Below are 26,379 nucleotides of genomic sequence, written 5' to 3'. Positions count from 1 at the left end.
CCCACTTGCCGCCCTGCGAGCTCTGCTTTAGCATGTGGGCCTCCCTCCTCTGCTCCTGACACCTCCACACCCTCTCCTACCTTAGGGACGTCGCTGCTCCCTCTGACTGCTCCAGCCTCTTCTGTCTGAGTTTCCTTCTCCTGAGTTCAGACTGAGCCTACGGCCTCTGAGAGGCCTTCGTTGACAAGCCTGCCTAGTGTAGGCTGCTGATCAGCCTGTCTCGAGCCCCATTTATTTTTCCATTCATTTCTCCGTTTTACTTACTGGTCTCTGAAATTACCTTGCTTATTTATTTGTTGGCTAATTTATTGTCTGTTTTCCCCACTAGAATATAAACTCTGAAGGGAAGGTGTCTGTCTTGTTCACAATTCCAGCCTGGACCAGGCAGGAAGCAGGCAACATATTCCATTGTGAAGTTTGAAGAGAGTTTAGAAAAGGGTTGAGGACAGGATAAAGGAAGTCAACAGGGGACATTGAGACATCCAAAGACAGCAGTGGTAGGAAGTTGTTTCACAGGAGGACAAGCTGTATTGCCAGAGGCAGAGTGAGAACACCTGGTCCAGAGCCACGCTGCATTATCCATTGCCATATAGCAAACTACCCCAAAACTTAGTGGCTTAAAACAACAGACATTTATTGTTATAGTCTCTGTAGGTCAGGTTTGCAGGGGCAGCTTAAGTAGGTAGTTTAGCTTTGGGTCTCTCAAGACATTGGTCAGGGCTGCAGGTGTCAGAAGGCTTAACAGAAGTTGGCAGGTCTGCCAGGCTCGGTGGCTCACGCCTGTAATCCCAGCACTTTGGGAGGCCGAGGCGGGTGGATCACCTGAGGTTGGAAGTTCGAGACCAGCCTGACCAACATGGAGAAACCCCGTCTCTACTAAAAATACAAAATTAGCCAGGCGTAGTGGCGCATGCCTGTAATCCCAGCTACTCGGGAGGCTGAGGCAGGAGAATCACTGGAACCCAGCAGGCGGAGGTTGCCGTGAGCTGAGATTGCACCATTGCACTCCAGCCTGGGCAACAAGAGCGAAACTCCGTCTCAAAAAAAAAAAGAAGTTGGCAGGTCCACTTCCAAGGCGGCAGACTCGCCCTGTAACCTCTCCATGGGACTGCTTGAGTGTCCTCACATCATGGCAGCTGGTTTACCCCACAACAGGTGATAATATAGAAGCCATAATGCCTTTCTTTCTTGCCTTTCTTTTCTTTCTTTCTTTCGACAGAGTCTCGCTGTATCGCCTAGGCTGGAGTGCAATGGTGCAATCTTGACTCACTGCAACCTCTGCCTCCCGGGTTTAAGCAGTTCTCCTGCCTCAGCCTCTCAGGTAGCTTGGGATTACAGGCACCTGCCACCACACCCGGCTAATGTTTTGTGTTTTTAGTAGAGACCGGGTTTCGCCATGTTGGCCAGCCTGGTCTCAAACTCCTGACCTCAGGTGATCCACTCGCCTCGGCCTTCCAAAGTGCTGGGATTATAGGCGTGAGCCACTATGCCTGGCCTTGCTTTTTTTGTTGTTGTTGTTGTTTGTATTTGTTTGTTTGTTTGTTTTGAGACAGGGTCCCACTCTGATGCCCAGGCTGGAGTGCAGAGGTGTGATCATAACTTACTGCAGCCTGGAACTACTAGGCTCAAGTGATCCTCCCACCTCACCCTCCCGAGTAGCTGGGACTGCAGGCAGGCACCACCATGGCTAGCTAATTTTTTGTTTTTTTTTTTTTTCTTGTAGAGACGGGGCACTCACTATGTTGCCAAGGCTGGTCTCAAACTCCTGGCCTCAAGCAACCCCCCTGCCTTGGCCTCCCAAAGCACTAGGATTGCAGGTGTGAGCCCAACCCCCACAATACCTTTTAAGACCCAGTCTCAGAAGTCACAAACCATCATTTCCACCATTCTATTGGTTCTAATGATTCTGTTGCTCACCTAGACCAGCCCTGCTACAATGTGGAAGGACACTACACAGGGGCACAGATGCCAGGAGCTGAGAACAGCAAGGCTGTCTTGGAGGCCGGCCGCTACACATGCCGAAGTGGGGGGAATCAGAATAAACTCCCCCATCTGTCTCTCCTCCTGCCCTCTGGTCTTGCTGCCATTGCTCCCATTAGCTGAACTCAAGTGGAAGCCAGGGGGAAGAGAGCCCAGTGATGCAGTCTCTAGAGCCCAGCCTTCTGAGCAGAGAGGGGCAGAGTGGACTGTGGGGCAAGAGGAAACAGAAAAGCCGGCACACAGTCTCTGCATCTGGAATGGTGTCCAGTGTAATGAGGGGGACAGTCAACATTTGATGAATGTATGAATGAATTTATGAATGAGGGAGGGATAGCCTTGAATGGGGACAGCAGTGGAGAACTGTGCTTGTCGGGGTCCTGGAGCAGTTACTGAAGATGGCAGATGGTATCACTGCCTGATGGCTGAGAGCCAGAGCAGTGTCGGGTGCTGGTACCCCTCCCAGGTCAGCCTGCAGGTCGGCACGTCATCTTTCCTGACAGATTAATGAGAAGCCCCTCAAACACGTTCTGCCCCAGGACCTAGGCAGCCTCACTGGGAAGGTCTGGAGAGGCTGCTGCCCTGACCTGCACTTATAGTCACTTGACTGTGCCACATCCCACTCCTGCCATCTTCAGGGATCGGGGGAGGACTGTAAAGCGGTGATTCTGCACACAGCCATTGAGCCTCCTGGGCGGGTTAGGATTCTACTGCACATAACAGAAGCCCAGGCGGGCTGGCTCCAGCAAGGAAGAAAATGTGTTCTACAGATACCGAGGTGTCTTGTGGCGCCCACAGGCAGCCAAGTTAGACCAAGGTGCTAGAACTATAGATAAGCACGGTGCAGAGGTCCCTCCTTCCCTCCTCGCTGCTCTACCCTGCCTCCCTCTGCATTCCCTCTGCACAGACTGCTCTTCCCCCTGCCGCATGGTAGGGAATGTGGCTAGCTATGGCTCCCAGGTTACTTCTCAGGGTTCCAGCCACTGGAGGAGTTAGGGTATGTGTGTCTCAGTGTCAAGTCCAGCTTCCTCCTCCTCTTCCTCTTCCTCCTCTTCTTTCTCCTTCTCCTCTTCTTCCTCTTCCTCCTCCTCCTCCTCCTCTTCCTTCTTCTGCTCCTCTTCCTCCTCCTCTTCTTCCTCCTCTTCCTTCTTCTTCTCTTCCTCCTCCTCTTCCTCCTCCTCTTCCTTCTTCTCCTCTTCCTCCTCCTCCTCCTCCTCTTCCTCCTCCTCCTCCACTTCCTCCTCCTCCTCTTCTTGATCCTCTTCCTTCTTCTCCTCCTCTTTCTCCTCTTCTTCCTCCTCTTCCTTCTCTTCCTCCTCCTCTTCCTCCTCCTCTTCTTCCTCTTCCTCCTCCTTCCTCCTCCTCTTCTTCCTCTTCCTCCTCCTCTCCCTCCTCTTCCTCCTCCTCCTCCTCCTACTACTACTGCTACTCCTCCTCCTCCTCTTCTCCTTCCTCCTCCTCCTCTCCCTCCTCCTCCTCTCCCTCCTCCTCTTCCTCCTCCTCCTCTTCTCCTTCCTCCTCCTCCTCTCCCTCCTCCTCTTCCTCCTCCTCCTCTCTCTCCCCCTGTTCCCCACCTTCTTACTGCTCCACTTCTGGGCCAGTGCTGCCTAGTCCCGTTCTCTGCAGGAGGGAGCCCTGGAGGGGTTCTTTGAAAAGTGGAGGAGTTGGGAAAAAATGAGACAGTCTCGCTGAAGGCTTTTCTGGTTGTAAATGATAGAAGCACTTTGAACTGACCTAAGCCAAAGACAGGATTTCTCACAAGGAGGGCAGCAGATAGCGGTTAGGAGCATCAGCCTCAGAGCTGGCTGACTTTAGATCCTGACTCCCTCTTACAAGCTGGGCAGCCTTGCCCATCTATTTAAGTTCTATTTAAGTCCTCATTTGTAAAGCGGGGATATTAGTAATACCTGTCTCATAGGGTTGTAGTGAGGTATGGGACTATAAAGAGTTTGTAGGGCACTTTGGGAGGTTGAGGCAGGTGGACCACTTGAGATCAGGAGTTCGAGACCAGCCTGACCAACATGGTGAAACTCCGTCTCTAATAGAAATACAAAAAAAATTAGCCGGGCATGGATGGCGGGTGCCTGTAGTCCCAGCTACTCGGGAGGCTGAAGCAAGAGAACCACTTGAATCTGGGAGGTGGAGGTTGCATTGAGCTGAGATTGTGCCACTGCACTCCAGCCAGGCGACAGAGCAAGACTCCGTCTAAAAAAAAAAAATTGTAGGGCAGAACTGTGTGGTACTTTTCCTCACTCATTATAAGGGTCATGGCTGACACTCCTATAACCAGACACAGGGTAACAAAAAAGCAGAAGAAATTTATTTAATCAAAGTTTTACACAACATGGGAGCTTTCAGAAATGAAGACACTCAGGTGAGGCACGGTGGCTCACGCCTGTAATACCAGCACTTTGGGAGGCCGAGGCAGGCGGATCGTCTGAGGTCAGGAGTTCGAGACCAACCTGGCCAACATAGTGAAACCCTGTCTCTACTAAAAATACAAAAATTAGCTGGGCATGGTGGCACGCGCCTGTAATCCCAGCTACTCGGGAGGCTAAGCCAGGAGAATCACTTGAACCTGGGAGGCGGAGGTTGCAGTGAACTGAGATGGTGCCACTGTACTCCAGCCTGGGTGGGGGGGCACAGAGCAAGACTCCGTCACTAAAAAAAAAAAAAAAAAAAAAGAAAAGAAATGAAGACCCTTAGCCCCAGCTACCTGGGAGGCTGATAGAGGAGGATTACATGAGGCCAGGAATTCAATACCAGCAAGGGCAATATAGTGAGACCCCCATCTCTTTAAAAAAAGAAAGAAATGAAGACCCCAAACCCCAGGGAAAGAGGTTTTTTATTTTTTTGGTTGGTTGTTAGAATTTATTTTTATTTATTTATTTATTTATTTATTTATTTAGAGACGGAATTTTGCTCTTGTTGCCCAGGCTGGAGTGCAATGGCGTGATCTCGGCCCACCTCAACCTCTGCCTCCTGGGTTCACATGATTCTCCTGCCTCAGCCTTCCGAGCAGCTGGGATTACAGGCATGTGCCACCGTGCCTGGCTAATTTTGTATTTTCAGTAGAGATGGGGTTTCTCCATGTTGGTCAGGCTGGTCTCAAACTCCCAACCTCAGGTGATCCACCCCCCTCTGCCTCCCAAAGTGATGGGATTACAGGCATGAGCCACCACGCCTGGCCTGTTTGTTCGTTTGTTTTTTGACAGAGTTTCACTCTGTTGCCCAGGCTGGAGTGCAATGACGTGATCTTGGCTCACTGGACCCTCCACCTCCTGGGTTCAAGCAATTCTCCTGCCTCAGCCTACCAAGTAGCTGGGACTACAGGTGCCCGCCACCACGCCTAGCTAATTTTTTGTATTTTTAGTAGAGATGGGGTTTCGCCATGTTGGCCAGGCTAGTCTCGAACTCCTGACCTCAGGTGATCCACCCACCTCGGCCTCCCAAAGTGCTGGGATTACAGGTGTGAGCCACCACACTCAGCCAGCTATCTGTTTTTATACTCAGGTTTGGTAAAGAGTGCACAAGCTTGTAGAAATGCGACTGGACAAAGGGTGTGATCTAATGGTGATAGGCTGAGGGGACCCAGGAAGGCTGTCTGCTCAGATTCTTCTTGGCCTCTCTCTGCAGTGTTCCTTCCTGCCCCTCTGGAATGGTCTTCAAGACAGAAGGGAGAGAGTGACCTGCCTAGTTTTATGGCTTGCTTTGAGGGAGAGGGGTTCTGGTCTCTGTGACCTGCCTTGGGGAAGAATAATTCTGGTTTCTCGGACTCACTCTGGGGGAGAAGAAGGGCCAGAGACAGGAGGACAGCAGAAGGGCAGAAAAACTTCGCTTCTGAGGCCTTCCAATTTCCATTAGTTCAAAGCTCTCTGCTGGCCCCGGCACCATGCTTTGGAATTGTGTTCTGAGCCCCAAAATGTTCATGCAAACAGTGCTCAGAGGAGATGCCCAATGCATCACAGCTGCTCAATACATGTTAGCTGTTGTCAGTTTAGTTCAGACAAGCAGAAGGGAACTCTCACTCCTGAGAAAACATCAGCTCACTTGTGCTGTCAAGGCAACTCTATGAGGTGTCCATACCTATTGTTCCTGTCTAGCCAGTGAGGAGACCCAGGCTCCTCAGTTCTCCCTGGTAGCGGCAGATCCACTTCCATCCCGAGCCTGGCCCTGTGCGTGGCTGCCCCCTTGTGGCAATGGCAGTGCAGTGATGCCTCCTTGTCCTCTGTTCTCGTGTGTGTGTGTGTGTGTGTGTGTGTGTGTGTGTGTGTGTGTGTGTGTGTGTGTGTGTGTGTGTGTGTGTGTGTGTGTGTGTTCGCGCGCGCGCGTGTGTGTGTGTGTTTGCGCGCGCGCGCGTGTGTGTGTGTGTTCGCGCGCGTGTGTGTGTGACGGAGTCCCACACCAGTCCCACTCTGGCACCCAGGCCAGAGTTCAGTGGCGCGATCTCGGCTCACTGCAACCTCCTCCTCCCGGGTTCAAGCGATTCTCCTGCCACAGCCTCCCAAGTAGCTGGGACTACAGGCACCCACGACTATGCCTGGCTAATTTTTGTATTTTTAGTAGAGACGGGGTTTCACCATGTTGGCCAGGCTGGTGTCGAACTCCTGACCTTGTGATCCGCCTGCCTCGGCCTCCCAAAGTGCTGGGATTACAGGCGTGAACTACCGCACCCGGCCTCTGTTCTCTTCTTTTAAGGCTCAGCTGCCCGGGCTGAGAGGGTGGACAGGGATTTTGGCCCCAGATTTTGGAAACCCTGGGAAGTGACTGAAGGAGGAGCTGCAGCTGAGGGGCTCAGTTCTAAGCTTTGGAGACTGGCTACATTCTGTCCTGGGGTGGTTCCAGGAGTGATGCTGGGCAGACCACCTGATCCCACCCATGGTCTTTGAACCAGTGCTTCTCCACCTCGGCTGCACTAGGGAATCACCTGGGGACCTTTTAAAAATCTCCGTGTGGCCAGGCAGGGTGGCTCACACCTGTAATCCCAGCACTTTAGGAGGCCGAGGCGGGCAGATCACGAGGTCAGGAGTTCGAGACCAGCCTGGCCAACATGGTGAAACCATGTCTCTATTAAAATACAAAAAATTAGCGGGGTGTGGTGGCAGGCGTCTGTAATCAGCTACTTGGGAGGCTGAAGCAGGAGAATCATTTGAACCTGGGAGATGGAGGTTGCAGTGAGCCAAGACCGCGCCACTGCACTCTAGCCTGGGCAACAGAATGAGACTCCATCTCAAAAAAAAAAAAAAAATCCCCGTGCCTGAGCCACCCACCCATCATTGGGGTGGGCCAGGCATCAGTGTTATTTTGTTGTTGTTTGGTTTGGTTTGGTTTTTTGAGACTAGGTCTCACCCTGTCTGGAGTGCAGAGGTGTGATCACGGCTCACTGCAGCCTTCACTTTCGGGGCTCAAGAGCCTCCTACCTCAGCCTCCCGGGTAGCTGGGACTGCAGGCACATGCCACCATGCTGGGCTTTTTTTTTTTTTTTTTTTTTTTTGTAGAGAGCAAGTCTCACCATATTGCCCAGGGTAGTCTTGAACTCCTGGGGTCAAGTGATCCTCCTGCCTGAGCCTCCCAAAGTGCTGGGATTACAAGAGTGAGCCACAGCACCTGGCCCATCAGTGGACTTTGAAGCTCCCCTGAGATTCCAGGCCGGGCACGGTGGCTCACGCCTGTAATCCCAGCACTTTGGGAGGCCGAGGCGGGTGGATCACGAGGTCAGGAGATCGAGACTATCCTGGCTAACACAGTGAGACCCCCGTCTCTACTAAAAATACAAAAAAATTAGCCGGGCGTGGTGGCAGGCGCCTGTAGTCCCAGCTACTGGAGAGGCTGAGGCAGGAGAATGGCGTGAACCCGGGAGGCGGAGCTTGCAGTGAGCCAAGATCGCACCACTGCACTCCAGCCTGGGCAACAGAGCAAGACTCCATCTCAAAAAAAAAAAAAAGCTCCCGAGATTCCAGTATGAAAGATTCCAAGGTAAAGAAGCACAGCTCTAGATGGGCCATCTCCAGTGTCACCTCCTATTCTCTCTTTGTTTTATTTATTTATTATTATTATTTTTTTTTTTTTTTTGAGATGGAGTCTCACTCTGTCACCCAGGCTGGAGTGCAGTGGTGCGATCTCGGCTCACTGCAACCTCCGCCTCCTGGGTTCAAACAATTCTCCTGCCTCAGCACTCCGGAGTAGCTGGGATCACAGGCGCCCGCCGCCATGCCCAGCTAATTTTTGTATTTTTAGTAGAGACGAGGTTTTGCCATGTTGGCCAGGCTGATCTCGAACTCCTGACCTCAGGTGATCCATCCACCTTGGCCTCCCAACGTGCTGGGATTACAGGCTTGAGCCACCGTGCCTGGCCCCTATTCTCCCTTTGAGCTCCAAGGTCGGCTCCCACCATGGCCCCTCTCCCTGAACCTGTGCTGGCCATGGCCTCCTTGTTGGAGACCCAGTGGCCTCTGGGTGGGAGTCTAACCCCATTAGTCACTCTTCTCCTTGGTGTCCAGACTCTGCTACTCCTGCTGCTCTGATGGAGTCTTCTCTGACTGCTGTGTGTCCAGTGTTCTCTCCCCTCCTGCTCAGCTCATTCTCTGTCTTGAGCCCCAACCCCATAAGTCCAGTGGCATCCACAGCTGGAGGTATTGTGAGCCCCTCAAACTTACCATGGCCCCACGTGAGCAGGTCACCCCCCTCCTGCCTTCTCACCCACTTCTTGTCTTGAGCCCCTTGCCTTCTACTCATGTCCCAAGCCCAAAGCCCAAAGCCTAGACCCTCCTCACCCTCCCTGCCCACACCTTCTCCATCCAGCGTACCAGTCAGCTGCGTGGCCTCTGTCCCCTCAGCCCCTTCCAATAGCCTGGCCCTGAGTCACCCTCTCCACCTCCTGTCCACCCCTCTCTCCATCTCCCAGTCCGAGGAACAGCCCCCTTGAGGGACTCTCCTGCAGCCCCCATGACCAGCTCCTCCTGCTTCACTCGCCTTGCTTCCCTCCACACAGTCATGTGGCTGGGTTCAGCAAGAAGCTAAGTCTAGGAACCAAAAGATGTCAGCTCCAGGGGTGAGGAATGAAGCTGTAAAGGCAGATGCTCACCTGCTCCCACATCTGCAACACACAAGAGTGACACACAGGAGTGACAGGTGTAACACACAGGTGTGATACAGGCGCAAGTGGCAGGTGATACAAGCTTATTCATCAGACAGCCAGGCACCAGGAAGCTGGGGCAGGGGTGGGGATGGGCTGTGAACTGGAGCCCAGGGGCCTCCTCCAAATCCGCTCTGTTCAGTCTCGGGCCCTCCTTTGCTTCCTGGGTCCCTCCACAGATGCCTTTCTCCTTTGGACATTCAACTCCCATCTTCCCAACTCCTCTCTCTCGTCCCCCTTCCTCAGAGTCTCCTTCTCTTGCCTTCCCATCAGCCCCAGGCCCATCCCCAGCCCTCTGGGCCTCAGTTTCCCCCACTGCATAATGGGAATAACGAAAGTATCTACTGCCTTGGGGTGCTGTGGGAATTCCATAACCTTCTTGCGTGATGTCTGGTGTGCAGGGCTAACAGTGGCTTGAACCATGGAGGGACCAGATGTGATCAGGCCTCAGGCCTTCACCTGCCCTCATGTCAGTAACACACCCCACAGCCGCCACATCACCACGCCCTGCCACAGACTGTTTCCTCCTCACTCAAGGATGCCTCACGTTTTCTTTCTCCATCTGAAATCACTAACCCATCTGCTCTTAAAAGCTGAGCTCAGCCTGGGCGCGGTGGCTCACGCCTGTAATCCCAGCATTTTGGGAGGCCAAGGCGGGTGGATCACTTGAGGTCAGGAGTTCAAGACCAGCCTGACCAACATGGTGAAACTCCATCTGTACTAAAAATACAAAAATTAGCCGGATGTGATGGCGGGTGCCTGTAATCCCAACAACCGGGGAGGCTGAGGCAGGAGAATCACTCGAACCCAGGTGGCGGAGGTTGCAGTGAGCTGAGATCGCACCGTTGCACTCCAGCCTGGGCGACAGAGCAAGACTGTCTCAAAAATTAAATTAAATTAAATTAAATTAAATTAAATTAAATTAAAATAAAGCTGAGCTCAAATCTGAGCCTGGGCAGCAGTAATCTTCCCTCCTTGCCCTGCCAGAATTCTCTGTGCTGGTGCCGCTATCACGGTATTCACTTAGAGAGTGTGTCTGGAGAGCTCGCTGTGGGTTGGGCTCTATTCGAAGCACTGCACTAGTAGTGACTCATTTAATCCTCACAGAAACTCTTGTGAGGTCTGTACTGTAATCCTTTCACAGATGTGGTTTGGAGCACAGAGAAGTCAAGCAATTGTCCAAGGCCACACAGAATGGGACAAAGCCAGGACTTGAATCCCCACAGTTTGGCCCCAGGTCTTTGCTCTTCACTACTCAATACGCTGCTTGTCCACTAGCAGAGGGGTGTGGGAATCGTAATGACAAAGCAGCCTATTGAGCACCCACTCCAGTCACCATGCTGAGCACTGCGCGTGGTTAACGTGCCGGACCTCCCCACACCGAGTCGTTGGCCACATATGGGTTTGCATCTGAGTCCAGCGCTTGCATCCAAGCCTCAGCGCTTGCATCCAAGCCTCAGCACTGGCCCACTGGCAGGAGCATGCTTTTGGCCCTCACTCCCCGGAGGGACTCATGCCCTCACCCTGTCCAGCACGAGTTTGGCTTTGGGGACTGTTGGATTGACTTGCCTGGGGTTGTAGTTGGAGTCTGTAGCATCTTTCAGCTGCATCATTTAACCCAGTGTCTGCCATAACAAAAAATCACAGACTGGTGGTCTAAACAGCAGACAGTTCGTTTCTCACAGCTCTGAAGGCCAGAAGTCCAAGGCTGGCTGGTGGGTTTCCTTCTGAGGCTCTCTCCTAGGTCTGTGAGTCCCTCCTCCTCCTGTGTCCTCAAGTGGTCGTTCCTCTGCATGTCTGTGTCCTCATTTCTTCTTCTTAGGACACCAGTCATACAGGATTAGGGCCTACTCCTCTGACCTCATTTTACCTTAGTCACCTCTTTAAAGGCCTTGTCTCCAAATACAGCTGCATTCCAAGGTACTAGGGGTTAGGACATCAACATGTGATTGTCAGCGGGATACAATTCAGCCCATGACACCCAGGGTTTCAAACTCAAATGCCAACAGGCCTGACAGGAACGCATGTGAATGAACTGGGCTGGGAAAGACTTGGCCTCCTCATTCATTTGTTCTCACTTTTGAGGGAGACACAGGTAAAAATATCTCACTTTCCTCTTTACTGTGTGAAATATAAGGACACAAACATTTGTTCATGTCCATATCCTGGCTTCCTAGAACAAGTGCCTGGCTCCGAGTAAGTGCTCAATAAATCTGCTGAGCAAAAGAATGCACAGAGCGGCCCTGGACATTGGGGAGTGGCGGGGATCATGGTGAGTCTTGGCCAGGGGGTCAGCAGGTGCTTGGCTCCAGCCTACTGTTGTCCAATCTCCTGGAATCCAGACTTATATAAATCTGTTTTTCAATGCTAGCAACTAATTCACAAAAACTAAAACCATCCTGCAGACCTGTTTGCATTCACTGCTGTCTGCCTAGGGCGCTCACCCTAGGCCAGCAGAGCAGGGCTTCCCCCAGCTCAGCCTGGGGGAGCTGGGCTCTTACCCGGGAGACAGGAAGACTGGGGGCTGAGACTGGTGCACCCAGCCACTCAGGGCCCTACCACCCATGGTTGCCTCTGCAGGAAGGTGATGCGCTGGGCGCCATGGAGAAGCTGTGCCGGCAGCTGACATACCACCTCAGCCCCCACTCCCAGTGGAGGCGGCACCGGGGGCTGGTGAAAAGGAAGCCACAGGCCTGGTGAGTTACAGTCCCCCGGGCAGGTCTATGCCAGGCTGAGTGTGTGATACAGGGCGCCCCTCCCAGGGATGTAGGGAAGGGAAGGGCAGGAGTCATGGGGGGTGGTCATAGGAGCTGAAGGAGGTAAGATGGAAGGAGGATTCCAGAGTAGGGAAACAGCTAGAGGGGGACCCTGGTCTGGTGGGTGGGAGCTGGGGAGTATGGGCCCACTGAGATGGGATGGGCGGGAGGAAGATGTGAGAAATTTCTAATTCCTGGTGTGCTAAAGTGGGCACTCCCGGCCAAGCACGGTGTTTGGCTCATGCCTGTAATCCCAGCACTGTGGGAGGCTGAGGCAGGTGGATCACTTGAGGTCAGGAGTTCGAGACCAGCATGACCAACATGGCGAAACCCTGTAAAAATACAAAAATTAGCCAGGCGTGGTGGCGCACACCTGTAATCCTAGTTTCTTAGGAGGCTGAGGCAGGAGAATCACTTGAACCAGGGAGGTGGAGGTTGCAGTGAGCAGAGACGGCGCCACTGCACTCCAGCCTGGACAACAGAGCACTCCCTACTGAACTCCTCAGTTATCTCAGATGTCCCCAGGGGGACCCAGACCCCAGCCCTGTCCCTGGTCCATACAGCAACAAGGGGGTTCAGAGTCCCTTGAAGATTGGTAGGGGTTGAGGGGCATGTAGGACACAGAACCCGTGGGCTGTGATGACACCGTAGGAAGCAAGTAGAGGGGAGCCTGGAAGGAAGGCTTCCTGGAGAAGGAAGCACATCTGTCTTTTTGCAAATGATAGCTGAGTGGTGTGCCCTCACAAAGACTCTGGCAAGGCCTTGGTGCTGCTGCTAGCTCATCCCTGCAGGTCCCTGCAGGCTGGGGAAGGAAGGGCTGTCTCCCTCCCTCATGGAGAAGAAAGAACTCTAGTGCCTCCTTCTATTCTGGACCTGCCCCCCACCCCCGCCCACAACCAGGAGATGGATCCTGGAGAGGCGCATTCCCAGGTGGATGAACAGTGTAAGGCTGTCATGGTGCTGGCTACGGGAGGGGCTCCACCTGGGTAGAGGGGACATATATGGGGATACAGCAAGACGGGGCCCTTGGAACCTGGAATGCCATGAGACTGAGCTGGTTCTTTAGCAATGGAAAGCTGGTAGTTTGAGCTCTGCTGGAACCTAAGGGCCTCTCCTGGTTCCCCCCACACACGCATGCTCAGTCCGTTCTTCATTCGGAAGCCATGTCATGAGGTCTCATTCCCCTCGGGTAGAATCTCATGGCACCTGAATGAAATCCAAGCATGGGCCTCTGATTTACTCTCCTCGCCCCCTGGTCTCACCTCTCCTGCTCTCCCGCCCCAGCCACACTGGCCTTCCTGCTGGTTCACAGACACGCCAGGCCCTTTCCAGCCTCAGGGCCTTTGTGCCCTCTGCTGGAACTTTCACCAAACTCTTTTGATGGCCCATGCTTGCTTTTTCATGTGTCAGTTCACACACTACCTTCTCCTGAGTAGCCACAGCCCCACGCTACTGTATCGCCCCACACTCAGGGTTTTGTTTGTGGTCTGTCTCCCCCTAGTAGAGGAAGAACAGGGATTTTGTCCATCCTGTTCACCACTGTGACCCTAGTGTCTAGGATACTGCCTGGCACACAGGTGAGTTTAACAAATGTTTTTTAAAAGAACAAATGGGCTGGGCACGGTGGCTCACGCCTGTAATCCCAGCACTTTGGGAGACCGAGATGGGTGGATCACCTGAAGTAGGAAGTTCAAGACCAGCCTGGCCAACATAGTGAAACTCTGTCTCTACTAAAAATAAAAAAATTAGCTGGGCATGATGTTGCACGCCTGTAATCCCAGCTACTCAGGAGGCTGAGGCAGGAGAATCACTTGAACCTGGGAGGCGGAAGTTGCAGTGAGCCAAGATCACGCCACTGCACTCCAGCCTGGGCAACAGAGTGAGACTCCATTTCCAAGAAACAAAAAGGAACAAATTAGGGAGGAGATATCACTGTTGTCAATTGACTGGTTAGGATCACCCAACTGGTAAGTGGTGGGGTTGAATTCAAACCCAGCTCAGGCTGTTCACCACCACACTGCTTCCCTGGTGGAATGGTCTTTATTAAGGACATTGATAATAGCACCAAAAGTTAAATCAAGCTGCACAGATGGCTGGCAGCATTCCAAGCATTTAAATGTCATGCCTTGAGAGTTTTACTTTCCAACTCCCTGGGGCTGGACCCCAGTCAGAGTCAAAATGAACAAACTGTGGACAGCCTCCCAGCTTAGATCTCAAGGACAAATGTACCCTGTGTTGCCAGGAAGTACAAGCCATGAAGCTTGAGCTGCTGACAGTAGCATATGCTCTTGGAGCAGGCTGGGAGCCCCCTCCACCTCCCTCTCCTTCCCAGCACACTTAGAAATGCAGAAAATGGGGCCGCGCGCTGTGGCTCATGCCTGTTATCCCAGCACTTTGGGAGGCCAAAGTGGGCTGATCATGAGGTCAGGAGATCGAGACCATCCTGGCTAACACAGTGAAACCCCATCTCTACTAAAAATACAAAAAATTAGCCGGGCGTGGGGGCACACGCCTGTAGTCCCAGCTACTCAGGAGGCTGAGGCAGGAGAATCGCTTGAACCCGGGAGGTGGAGGTTGCAGTGAGCCCAAATGGCACCACTGCACTCCAGCCTGGGTGACAGAGCAAGACTCTGTCTCAAAAAAAAAAAAAAAAAAATGCAGAAAATGGCCAGGCGTGTTGGCTCATGCTTGTAATCCCAGCGCTTTGGGAGGCCGAGATGGGTGGATTACCTGAGGTCAGGAGTTCCAGACCAGTCTGGCCAACATGGTGAAACCCTGTCTCTACTAAAAATACAAAAATTAGCCAGGCGTGGTGGCAGACGCCTGTAATCCCAGCTACTCAGGAAGCTGAGGCAGGAGAATCGCTTGAGCCCGGGAGGCAGAGGGTGCAGTGAACCAAGATCGTGCCATTGTACTCCAGCCTGGGCGACAGAGCGAGACTGTCTCCAAAAAAGAAAAAAATGCGGAAAATGAACATCTCATCACTGCACCTGGGCCTTGGAGCCAGCAAACAGATGGCGGGGGTGGGGTGGGGGGTGCGCAGGGAAGGGCACACTGGCCATCAGCTTGAACTGCCTGGGCTCTGTCCCAAGAGCAAGCAGGAGAAGCAAGGAGCAAGGCACTTAGCCTCCAGGAGTCAGCAGCTGCCACCAGGCTCAGAGCCCCTGAGCCCTGCCCTGCCTGCTGTCTTACAGGCTCCCCTTAAGGAATCCTTCACTGGTGGGGAGGATGGTCTTGAAAGAGGGGACTCAGAGATCCTTTGTGCCATTAATGGGGGCTGAGCTGCCACCCAAGGGTGGTAGAAGTGGGAAGCTGAGTCCAAGTGATGAATACAGCAGCAAATGTTTATTCCTCACTCGCCTACTATACAAGGCACTATTTTGCACTTATGAACTTCTTTCATATAACAGCCCAATGGTACTCTTAACTCAATTTTTCTGGTAAATAGGGGCAGCCACATCCCTCAGGCTACGGCCAGCTGGGCCCTGACAGCTGAGACGTGCGGCAGTGTCAGAGGACTGAGGTCCCTGGTTGTGCCCACCTCTGCACTTGCGGTGTCCAACCTCCAAGTGTTTTGTAAAAGCAGTCCCTAGCGTCGGAGAGCCGAGCAGTGGCTGGCACTGCAGCTTCTGGGGGAAAGGCCTGCCGCATGTGCCTGAGCCTTGCTTGTCCCTTTTCCCTTCAGCCTCAAGGCTGTCCTGGCCGGGAACCCCCCAGACAACACAGTGGACCTGTCGGGCATCCCATTGACCTCCCGAGACCTGGAGCGGGTGACCAGCTACCTACAGCGCTGTGGGGAGCAGGTAGACAGCGTGGAGCTGGGCTTCACAGGCCTCACGGACGACATGGTCCTGCAGCTGCTGCCAGCACTCAGCACCCTGCCCCGCCTCACCACACTGGCACTCAATGGCAACCGGCTAACCCGGGCCGTGCTGCGCGACCTCACTGACATCCTTAAGGATCCCAGCAAGTTCCCTAATGTCACGTGGATTGACCTGGGCAACAATGTTGACATCTTCTCCTTGCCCCAGCCCTTCCTGCTCAGCCTGCGCAAGCGCTCCCCAAAGCAGGGCCACCTACCCACCATCCTGGAGCTGGGTGAGGGCCCGGGCAGTGGGGAGGAGGTCCAGGAAGGGACAGTAGACCAGGAGGACCCTGGAGGGGGCCCTGTGGCACCTGCCGAAGACCACCATGAGGGCAAGGAGACTGTAGCTGCAGCTCAGACGTGACATGGAAGTGAAGGGCCTCACCAGGGAGTCCTTGTTGGGTAGAATGGGCAAGGCAGGCAGGGGAGGGCGCTTCTCCTATCAGGTGGGTTAAGGATATTGCCAAAAATTGGCCTGGGCCACCCACCGACAGACAGGCAAACCATAGCATCTGGGGAAGGGGATTTGTGTTAAAACTTCCCGTTGGTCCTCTCCATCTGCCCCCTATCCCATTATCTGCCATTTGGCTCTTAAGTCATCCCAGGCCCCAGAGAACCCTCTCAGCTCAGCCCATGGCCTTCCCCAAAGACTTGTGGAAATGGGCACATGGCTGGAGGTACTGGAAGCCTGAGCCATTGTGAACACCAAGAGCTTTCCCCCAGAAAAAGAATACAGTAGGGCCCCTACAGGCACTGCATTACATTTTTCATTTAAGGGAACAAGCTCCAACCAGATGAACATGTCCCCACTCAAGGAAGGTGGGAATCTTTAGCAAAATTCCTGTAATTCTAGAACCTGGGGGAAGGGGTTGGTTGCCAGAGACCCCAGTTCCATCTATGCTAGGGGTGGACTGAACATGGTGTACCTCCTTATGGAGACCCAGCCCTATTTCTGAGGCCCACCTTGATTCTAGGCATCTGCCCATAGGACTAGCAGCTATCACTATGCCCTTTGACAGAGCAGCCTATGATGCCATGTGGCAGTGCTCAGGACAGACATGGTGCCCATGCATACAGGCATAAAGTCCTGTTCAGAAATCCCCTATCTACCTTCCCTACCCACCGCTGGCTGAAAAACTACCAGACTTCTATGTGGGCTCTGATGTCCTTAGCATGCAGGCCAAGTGACAGACCTGGCTTCCTTCTTGTCACTTGCCAGTATGACTTCACTGACAGAGACAGGCCATAAGAACTCTTTCCCCATAATTCTTAAGTAATCCACCAATACATTCCAGAAAACTGACCTCAAAAGGTGGGCTTTAAAACCTTAAAAACCTAGGACCATGAAGGAGTCCAATCCCTTGGCAGATCCAACAAGATGGCTGGGGAGATGGAGAAACAAACTGGGGGCTCCCAAAGGAGCCTAACTTAGCAAAGGTTCTCATCTTATACCCTCCCTTTACCCAAATGCTCTCCTACTGAAAGGGCCTTACCAGTTAAGGGATCTCTTCTAAATAACAGGCAACCCCTAGATCCAAGTAGTTCAGTCCAGGGAGACTGGGAGCCAATCACTCTTGAACCTTGTGGGCAAACAGTATGGGGGAGGACCCGCTTGACAGGCCTTGGCAAGCAAGATTCCAACACAGGAAGACAGCAAGATGGTGTCTTCTAAGGAATGGTGCAATGCTGCAGGAGCTGGAACAAAGCTACACCAAGGATCAGAGCACAGAGCAGCAGGGGCCGAAATTGAGGAGGCCTTAAATGCTTTGAATTTTTGCCTTCAGTCTAAAGCTGTAGAATAGGGGATTAAGAGCTTAGGCTGACCACAGGGAAGTTTACAAGCTAGAGCAAATATCTGGACTGCTAATATCTGACAATAGTAGGCGAAATTTACTTTTTCTTCAAATACACATTTTCAAGAATTGACACCCAAGACCATCCTTTATTGTAGTATTAGTTCATGGTAACTGCATGAAAAAACATTTCAGGAGGAATTTACAATTTCTAGCTTAAAGAACTTGCCCACCAACATAACCAATTTATGAAAGTCAGTTCATTAAAAGGTATAGAACCTCTTGTTGGGCATGATGGCAAGGGACAAAGCTACAACTTGGCCTGTGCCTTTGGAAGCTGAGGCAGGAGGACCATCTAAGCCCAGGAGCTTGAGACCAGCCTGAGCAACATAGAGAATCCGTCTCAACAAAAAAAAATTTTAGCCAGGTGTGCTGTGAGCTGTAGTCCCAGCTACAAGGTGGGAGGATTGCTTAGGCCTGGGTGATTGAGGGTGCAATGAGCTGTGATTGTGCCACCACACTCCAGCCTGGGCAACACAGCAAGACTGTCTCAAAAAAAAAAAAAACCCAAAAAAACTCAAGAATGTAATGAATGATACCTAATGTGCCTTTTCTAGAAAAAGTTGCCAAATATATCTCTTGGATCTGCTGAGCATGTCCTCTGATACACAAGGCAAGCATGTTTCTACACCCAATGTTGATGCCGGTTAGTTTTCAGAATCCAAACTGATGGCAGCTACTGGTCCTTGGGACTGACATCCTCTGGGAATATAACCTGCAAAGAAACTACATTTCAATCTCACTTTCTGCACCAACTGACAGTCAATCACAGGGTAAGAGATATCTTCAGAAAACCGTAGGTTCACCACTACACAATCTGCCGGTAATTCCAGCTATTTTGGGTGATTTCATCATTTGATATCTTATTTTTGAAGCAAGTTTTAACAAGATCAGCTGTTTATTCATTCCACTATGGGGTTGGGGGATCATTGGCCAGCTCAAGGCTTACCTTCTCTTGGGCTGAGATGCTGCTGCCAGCTCTAAAACAGCACCCTGTTCTCAAAACCTGGGGAATGGAGAAGGCACATACATCTTAGAGACTGCAGATGCAGACCAGGAGAGGCATTTCTGATGACAGTGTTAATTAATGACTTTACAAATTTAAGTCCATCCTAACAAAAGCCCCTTAAGACCTAATTAGAGGTAATTTTTCTAAGTTTTTGTAAATTATTGAGGGCTACAAATCTTAATTAGCTTCTCAGTAGGTTGTAATTTTTTCTTTTTTTTGAGATGGAGTCTCGCTGTTGCCCAGGCTGGAGTGCAGTGGCACGATCTCAACTCACTACAACCTCCGCGTCCCGAGTTCAAGCGATTCTCCTGGCTCAGCCCCCAAAGTAGCTGGGATTACAAGTACACGCCACCACACCCGGCTAATTTTTGTATTTTTGGTAGAGATGGGGTTTCACCATGTTGGCCAGCCAGGCTGGTCTTGAACTCCTAACCTCAGGTGATCCACCCACCTCAGCCTCCCAAAGTGCTGGGATTACAGGCCACTGTGCCCAGCCTCAGGGGAGCTGTAATCTCCATTTCAGTTACATCAATTTAAACTTCACAAAGCTAAGATTACTTTTCCTTTTCACATCTGAGGAAAACTACATCTCAGCAGACAGGTAATTTGCCCAAGACTAAACAGCCAAGAGGTAAATAGAGTAGCCCCTCTTTCTAGGTAATCCACCCTGGCTCCACTGCCACCGGAAACTAAAATCAGTATCTCTGGGATAGGCTACACTGTTACAAGGTATTAGGTTAACCAAATCCAATTGCCAATATTCGACCTAACAGCTAGGCGTGGTCAGCCACTAGCCTCCCCATAGAGCAAGGCTTACCTCATGGCAGGCTCCTGGCTCCAATACTCAGCTGCCAAACATGCTGCTGATTCTTCACGAATTTGCAACCTAGGTGAATATAGCAATTAGGTCATCGTTCACACAAGTTTACTCCTGGGAACCAGCAAGTGGTGAAGACTTGACTGCAATCAGACAGGAGTAGTCTTCGTCAGTTATCGCTTCTGACGGCACTTCCTATTAGTGATTTCATCAGAGCAGTCAAGCACCTCACAACCCTCCAGTACTGCTCCAACCGCAGATCTAAACCCTACCTGAAACTTAAGCTAACCCTGCTACTGGAGACATTTCTTAACGAAGGAGTTTGTTTCTGCATATTAGTTTGCTTTAAATGCAGTTCTAGGTTAGGACTGTGGCTGAAGCAGCCATCTCCAGTTTCTATTTAAGTTCCACCCTATGCAATGACTTGATACGTTACCCTGAAGTGTATAAACACCTAAACGTAGAAAACTGTCAAAACGCCAATTTCCGTGCATTTAAGATGACAAAACTACGTTCCATGTTAAACCCTGCCCCAGAGAGCCTCTTACCTCGTGGCTACCCCGTCTTCAGCCCTCTGCAGTGGGTACGCAATCTGAAAGAGGGAGTAAGGACAGGAATTCAGGGCAGGGCTCTGGCAGTTACGGTCAACTAAGTTGTAGAGGTTTCAGCGACTGCGGTCAGATAGACGTTAGACGTCGTCAGTTATCGCTTCTGACGGCACTTCCTATTACAAGTATCATCAGGACAGTCGAGTAAGTCTTCCAGTAATACTGTTACAATCTTACCGACGTACACCGCCCTCGGGGTAACCCAAACTGCAAGCCGACCCCAACTTACCCAGTTCTCTCGGGTTTGCACACTCCCCACGGCGGGCCGGGGAACCGGGTCCCGGCCTTCGCAGACTCCAGGCTCTGGCAGATGTGGCCCTACCACAAAGGAGTGATCCATGAGCCTCTGCCACGGCAGCCAGATTCGGCCCCGCGCTGCCCTGCCAGGCTGTCCAATGCCGGGCCGCAGCGACCGCCGCGAAAGCCACGCGGGCGCAGGAGCCGGGAAGCCACGCCATCTCAACAGCTGCCCTCCGCCCTCTAGCCAGGCTTCCCGGGAACATCTCCCCAGAGACCACAGAAGCTCGAGCTCTTTATTTGCTCTTGCCCCCCCCGCTACTACTCCCAGATTCCTAGAGAGCCTACCTCCATGACAACGGGAATGAAAAGGTCACACCTTATGTGCTCCAGGCCCTTAAGGAGTCGGAATATCCCATTCCTCACAAAACGAGGGGGACGCTGGCAAAGACTCATGGGAACTTTCCGCCAAGTAACGATGTAGATCGGTGCGCTACCCAGGACTCCCCCTCCTGTTGAGTCTATGGTCTCTTCCACAGCCCCGGGAATTCTGGGTCACAACACGCGCGGCGAGTTCCAGGGCGCCTGCGCGAGGGCTGGAGCGCGCATTTGGGCCCCACCTCCGCCACTCCTTAGCTGGGTGGTCTTGGGCCAATTATTCATTCTCTTTGAGCTTCCGATTGGTCATCTAGAAAACGAAGACACCCGCGCCCCAGAAGATCACGTGAGATGACAGACGTGAAACCCTGTAGAGCCGTGGCACACGGCAACCATTCATCCTAGTAGCTCCTCCTGAATCTGTTGAGCGTCGCCAAATACTCTCCCCACAGCTAGTTCACCACATCCACGGGGCTTCTCAAACCCCTGCGCACTGGTCACCTCATTACTCCTTTAGCACGACCTTTAGGGAACGAGCTGACGTCTTATCTGGATCCACGTCCATCCTCTGCTCGCCTCTGGGGTAAAGCTCTGCCCACCTCCTTTCCTCTCCTCATTCCTTGGGGCCTCCTCCACCTATGCCCCTGCCTCACCTTCCACGGAAAACTCTCTACTGTGGCTTTCCTTTCAGCCTATGAACATGCTCAGCTCTCTCTTTGAAAAATAATCCATGCAACCACGTTTTGCACACACACGTTATACCAAGACAAAGAAATTAATTTTGACTGCAAAAAACTGAGAAGACAATCATAAAACCTTTTGAGCTGGCCTCAGAAATAAGTGTAGGGTTTTTGTTGTTGTTGTTGTTATTGTTCGTTTTTGTGTTTTTTTGAGACGGGATTTCTCTCCTGTTGCCCAGGCTGGAGTGCAATGGCATGATCTCCGCTCACCGCAACCTCTGCCTCCCGGGTTCAAGCGATTCTTCTGCCTCAGCCTCCCGAGTAGCTGGGATTACAGGCATGCGCCACCATGCCCGGCTAATTTTGTATTTTTAGTAGAGATGGGGTTTCTCCATGTTGGTCAGGCTGGTCTCGAACTCCTGAACTCAGGTGATCCGCCCGCCTGGGCCTCCCAGAGTGCAGGGATTACAGGTGCCCGGCAAGTGTAGGGTTTTATTTTATTATTATACTTTAAGTTCTAGGGTACATGTGCACAACGTGCAGGTTTGTTACATATGTATACATGTGCCATGTTGGTATGCTGCACCCATTAACTCATCATTTACATTAGGTATATCTCCTAATGCTATCCCTCTCCCCACCCCCAAGTGTAGGGTTTTAATGGAGGAGGGGGGCTTCCAGCAAGAGCCAGGTCAAGGGATCAAGCACGAGGTCTCTTGGCCTGCACGAATTTGGGGAGAGTGCTAAGGAGGGAGGGGCAACAGAGGTGGAGGGGAGGAGGTGTCTGGAACTGCTTGGACAAAACCATGGGGGTCTCGGGATGCCAGCTAGGGCATTCTGTGGGTACTGGGGAGCCTCTCAGGCCTTCAGAGCACAAAGAGGACATGTTTGTCTTATGTCTTAGGAAGGCCCTCTGGCTGCCCTGCAGAGAATGGCTTGGGAGGGGTGGGAATTCAGCAAGAAGCTCAGTAGGAAGAGAAAGCAAGAGAGGTAGCTTTAATGGGTTTTTCCCAGGTACCTGCCCAAAAGCAGGGTGGGTGTGGAAAGCAAAGGGTGTCGTGGTGAAGAGAGAGGAGAGGTGGCTATTTGCCCATGTCCGTCACCATATATCTGCCACAACAATGGGCACAGCGCCTCAGCCAGCTGCCTGTACCCAGGAAGAGGACAGTCCCCAGACTTGGGGATGTGGGGGTGAGGGTGGGGAACACAGCAACTGAGGGTCTCTGTGCCCAGGCAAGGGCAGGAGCAACCTAGTCCCATACACAGACCTGTGCACACAGAGACATGCAGACATTACCAGCTCTAAGGGTCCCAGCAACTCTGCTCAAATAATGTTTCCAGAAGAGTTAGTTAGTGAAAATATATATTTGCCACCAGAATTCACTGGGACCCCAGAGCCAGCAGATGTGGATGGAAAGATCCCCTGCTCTGTCCTGGCCTCCTGCTGCATCTGAGCCATCAGTTGGACTGGAGGAGCTGGAGAGGCACATAGTTTTCCTCAGAGGCACCATCCTCATCCTCCTTGGGTGGGGAAGCCCGGACAGGGTTCTCGAGAGTTCCTGGGAACAGATGGCAAGTACTGTGGCTTAACCCTTGAGTGTGTCCCCAGGAAGCAGGCACCAGGGAAACAAGGGGCCACAGCCATGAAAACACGTCATGCCGTGGGGACAGCCTCAGCGATCCTGGAGGCCAGCAATCCTTCTCCCTGCTTCCCTCACTCCACAAGCATTTCCCAAACCCCTGCCATATCGGGCTTCCCCCTGCCCCTGCCACCCCCAGGAGCTTAAAGTGCCTGGAGGTGACAGACTTGTATGTCAGAGATCAGAACACCTGAGACATGCTGGGGGAGCTCAGAGGAGAGAGGGGACCTGTCCCGCAGGGGCGGTGGCAGATTTGGACACCCAGAAGGGAGGAAGAGCACTTCCGACAGAGACAAATGTTCCCAGGAACTGCTTCCAGAGATGAACCAAGGAAAGCAAAGAACAAGGGGTACCGCAGACACGTGGATGGAGGTGTGGGGAGTGGGTTAGACAACAGCTTTGGGCCCTGACCTCCATTCTGAGGAGTGCGGCCTTCCAGGCAGTGGGAGGCATTGTGTAGCGTGGGCTGCATGTAGTTTTTGTCCACATTAGCAGGACTGCAATGGGATAAGAGTGCAGGCTGGGCCGCCCTGCAGTGGTGCAGAAGCAGAAGTGAGAGGCAGGGCAGGGCAGAGGGATGAATGGCCGCCTGAGAGGTCAAGGACACTCAGCTCCGGGTGGGAGAGCTGGTATAGCGGGGGGAATAGGCTGAGACTCTCAAGGCCTTCCACCTGGGTGAGGAGGGGGTGGGGTGACATACATGTGACCTGCTGGGGCAGCCCCAAGGCTGTTCCTGTTGACATTGGAGGCCCCAGCAGGCAGTGGGGTGTGGAGTGCTTGGGGCAAGATGAGGGAGGGACAAGGTGACTTTCAGAGGTGACTTTCCTGGCATTGTAGTGAAGAGAGGGAGATGCAAAGAGAGGGTGAAGGGAAACCTATCTGTATGTGAGGCCATGGTCACGGCCCAGGAGTCTGGGAAACCAGCAGGCTGTGGGGCAGAAGAGGCCAGAGGAGCCTCCCTACAACAGGGGCCGTGGGAGACTCAGAAGGCTGTTGTAGGGGCAACAGGTACAAGCAAGTGAAATTTGTCAGGAAAGAGATGGAGAAAGGAGAGGAGGTGAACCAGTGGAAGGTGGGAGCTATTGAAGGTTCTAGAAAGAACAGATATGCAGTGGAGACAGCTAATCCTCAGAACAGGCCTCTGAGGGTGGGAGGAAGGAACCAGCCTTGGTGGAGGCGGCAGGGTGGGGACAGGAGGGGCCATCACTACACTAGAACGGAGAGGATGCAGGCCACGGACATGGAGGAAGCATGGGAAGTGGTTTTTCAGAGGTGGGAGACTTGGGGTGTGAAGGGACTAAGGACCTAGGCAGGGCAGTTCCTCTGAGGGTCCAGGGAGATGCTGCCTCTGTTGTAGGCTGCACTGTGACAGCCCTTCCTAACTTATTCCCCTGCTGAGTCCCCAGGCTCAGCCCAGGCCTGGCTGGGGACAGACCCTCGATAACCAATTGAATGGGCAAAGGGTGTGACTGACTGGCATCGGAGAGAGGGCAGCCGGAGGCTGGGCTGGTGGAAGCGCTAACAGCCTCAGAGGTTTCCCCTGGTTCCTGCCTGAAAGCAAGGTGTGGGTGGAAAGGAAAGGAGGGAACCACTGTTTTAAGGAGGCAATCCCTGTAAGAGGAGCTGGCATGCGGGGATCTGCAAAGGGACTATGAGGAGGTCCCTGGGTCCCGCCCCAGACTCTCCAAGGCTTTGTGGCCAAGCAGCAGAGACATACACCCCAGGGCAGAGGCTCCAGTCACCAGGCTACTCACGAGGGACACCTGCCCCTGACGGGTCCTCACACAGCGTAGGCAGCGTCTGCTCCCATGAAGCCCAGTTCACCTCCTCCACCCTGAGGGCAACAGAGCAGCTCTGAGGTTTGCCTGCTTTGACCGCCCCCACTCCCACCCCAGAGAGGGGCCTGGCCCCCCAAATTGGGAGACTATGCAGAGATGCTCTGGTGGACACAGAGGCCCTGAGGAGGACAGGCTTTCTCTCTGCAGGGTTCTGGGCCACCCACTTGGAGCCCTGTCCTGTGAGGCAGGTGCTAACTTGCAGGAATCAGCATCCATCGCTTCTGGCTGTTCACAGCAGCCTGGGTTGCCCAGAGCAACCAGAGAAGAGGAATTCAGATCAGGTGTATCTGTGCTTCCAGGTTCTGGGGCCTTTCACGGCTGCTCCTCATGCCTAAGACTCCGTCTCTCCGCTCATCTGCTGCCTCACGACAGTGTCTGTTTTGTTGTTGTTGTTGTTGTTGTTTTCTTTTCTTTTTTTTTTTTTGAGATGGAGTCTCGCTCAGTCGCCCAGGCTGGAGTGCAGTGGTGCAATCTCGGCTCACTGCAGGCTCCGCCTCCCGGGTTCACGCCATTCTCCTGCCTCAGCCTCCCGAGTAGCTGGGACTACAGGCACCCGCCACCACACCCGGCTACTTTTTTGTATTTTTAGTAGAGATGGGGTTTCACCATGTTAGCCAGGATGGTCTCGATCTCCTGACCTCATGATTCGCCCGCCTCAGCCTCCCAAAGTGCTGGGATTACAGGCGTGAGCCACCGCGCCCAGCTGACAGTGTCTGTTTTTAGCTGTATGTTTGTCACTAGGTTCCCTGTCCCAGTGTCCCAGGCTTTCCTGGACACAGAAGGGCACGTTCTCCATGGAAGGGGTTGTAGCTCAGAGATCAGGCTGGCAGAATTGGGGGTGGGGGGACACAGAGAGCCAGGGCAATGCTAGAGTGCTAGGAACCTAAGGGTCCCTCTGACTTCTTGGCCTCCTTACTGTACCACATTTCAGGCTACAAGGAGGAGTCTGAGATCACCAGGAGGGGACCTTCAGTTTAAGCCACTGGCACAGGCAGATGGCCAGCCATGCGGCAGCCATGGCTTGTGAGATCCAGACCCCTGACCTCACCTGCTCAGGCTCAGTCCCTGGTGCTCTTTGGGCCTGCCCTTCCCACCAGACCTGGCTTCTGGCAGCTGTGCCCTGCACTGCAGGGGGTCCCAGGGATTGCTGGACAGCAAGGCCCCCAGGAGACCCTCCCACCACTCACTCACCTGAAGCACCAGCGCTCATCGGGGCTGCCATCTGGCTTAGTGCCGACGGTCAGCATCACGCCTGCCCGCTGCTTCTTCCTGCACCACCAATAGCCATTCTCCATCTCCAGGACAGAGATGGCTTTCTGGGGACAAAGGATGCATCAGACAGAATGTCCTGGGACCCTGCCTGGGGGCAAAGGCACACAAGGCAAGCAGAGCAGGGAAGTGCCCCGCAGCACTTCACAGTATAACCCAAAGTCAACTAAACACTCGGATTCGAATCTGGCTCCCACGTCCGATTACCTATGTGGGGTTGGGCCCTCAGCCTCTCTGCATCTCAGTTTCCCCATTTGTAGACTGAGGACAAAGTGCCTCAGACAGCTGATGGGAAGTCTGTACGTTATGAGTACTGA

The 26,379-nt window shown here is 52.9% G+C and overlaps 3 protein-coding genes and 3 non-coding genes across 10 annotated transcripts in view; 1 reads left to right on the top strand and 5 right to left on the bottom strand.

Moving 5' to 3' along the window:
* The window catches only part of LRRC75A (leucine rich repeat containing 75A), a 50,804-nt gene extending 32,877 nt beyond the window's left edge, over window positions 1–17,927 (top strand). Inside the window, exons 3-4 of one of the 2 annotated variants that reach the window (XM_024235399.3) lie at window positions 11,693–11,808; window positions 15,554–17,927. In XM_024235399.3, the coding sequence (XP_024091167.1) occupies window positions 11,693–11,808; window positions 15,554–16,097 (660 nt within the window). In that variant the 3' untranslated portion in view covers window positions 16,098–17,927. The remainder of the gene's footprint in view (window positions 1–11,692; window positions 11,809–15,553) is intronic. The other variant, XM_024235400.3, reaches the window with a different exon arrangement.
* A 443-nt stretch (window positions 17,928–18,370) lies between these two features.
* LOC112129804 (small nucleolar RNA SNORD65) lies at window positions 18,371–18,443 on the bottom strand. The gene has a single exon (XR_002912156.1). It is a non-coding gene; the product is annotated as a small nucleolar RNA SNORD65 (small nucleolar RNA).
* Window positions 18,444–19,408: 965 nt separating this feature from the next.
* LOC100937529 (putative uncharacterized protein LRRC75A-AS1, mitochondrial) lies at window positions 19,409–20,523 on the bottom strand. Its single transcript, XM_024235403.2, is given in 4 exon segments — window positions 19,409–19,481; window positions 19,961–20,004; window positions 20,250–20,276; window positions 20,278–20,523. Coding segments are annotated over 4 exon segments (390 nt in total).
* Window positions 19,560–19,630, bottom strand: LOC112129790 (small nucleolar RNA SNORD49). Its single transcript, XR_002912143.1, has one exon. It is a non-coding gene; the product is annotated as a small nucleolar RNA SNORD49 (small nucleolar RNA).
* Window positions 20,088–20,159, bottom strand: LOC112129791 (small nucleolar RNA SNORD49). The gene has a single exon (XR_002912144.1). It is a non-coding gene; the product is annotated as a small nucleolar RNA SNORD49 (small nucleolar RNA).
* Window positions 20,524–21,798: 1,275 nt separating the features above from the next.
* The window catches only part of TRPV2 (transient receptor potential cation channel subfamily V member 2), a 30,748-nt gene continuing 26,167 nt past the window's right edge, over window positions 21,799–26,379 (bottom strand). For all 4 annotated transcript variants that reach the window (XM_054536281.2, XM_024235397.3, XM_009251332.4 and 1 more), the window contains 3 exons: window positions 25,985–26,109; window positions 24,710–24,789; window positions 21,799–22,874 (listed from right to left, as the gene is read on the bottom strand). In XM_054536281.2, coding sequence (XP_054392256.2) covers window positions 22,774–22,874; window positions 24,710–24,789; window positions 25,985–26,109 — 306 coding nt within the window. In that variant the 3' untranslated portion in view covers window positions 21,799–22,773. The remainder of the gene's footprint in view (window positions 22,875–24,709; window positions 24,790–25,984; window positions 26,110–26,379) is intronic.

Source organism: Pongo abelii, chromosome 19 (assembly GCF_028885655.2).
Source record: "Pongo abelii isolate AG06213 chromosome 19, NHGRI_mPonAbe1-v2.0_pri, whole genome shotgun sequence".
Taxonomy (NCBI): Eukaryota; Metazoa; Chordata; class Mammalia; order Primates; family Hominidae; genus Pongo; species Pongo abelii.
The sequence above is the reverse complement of the archived record's forward strand: the minus strand, read 5'-3'. Positions and strand labels throughout refer to the sequence as shown.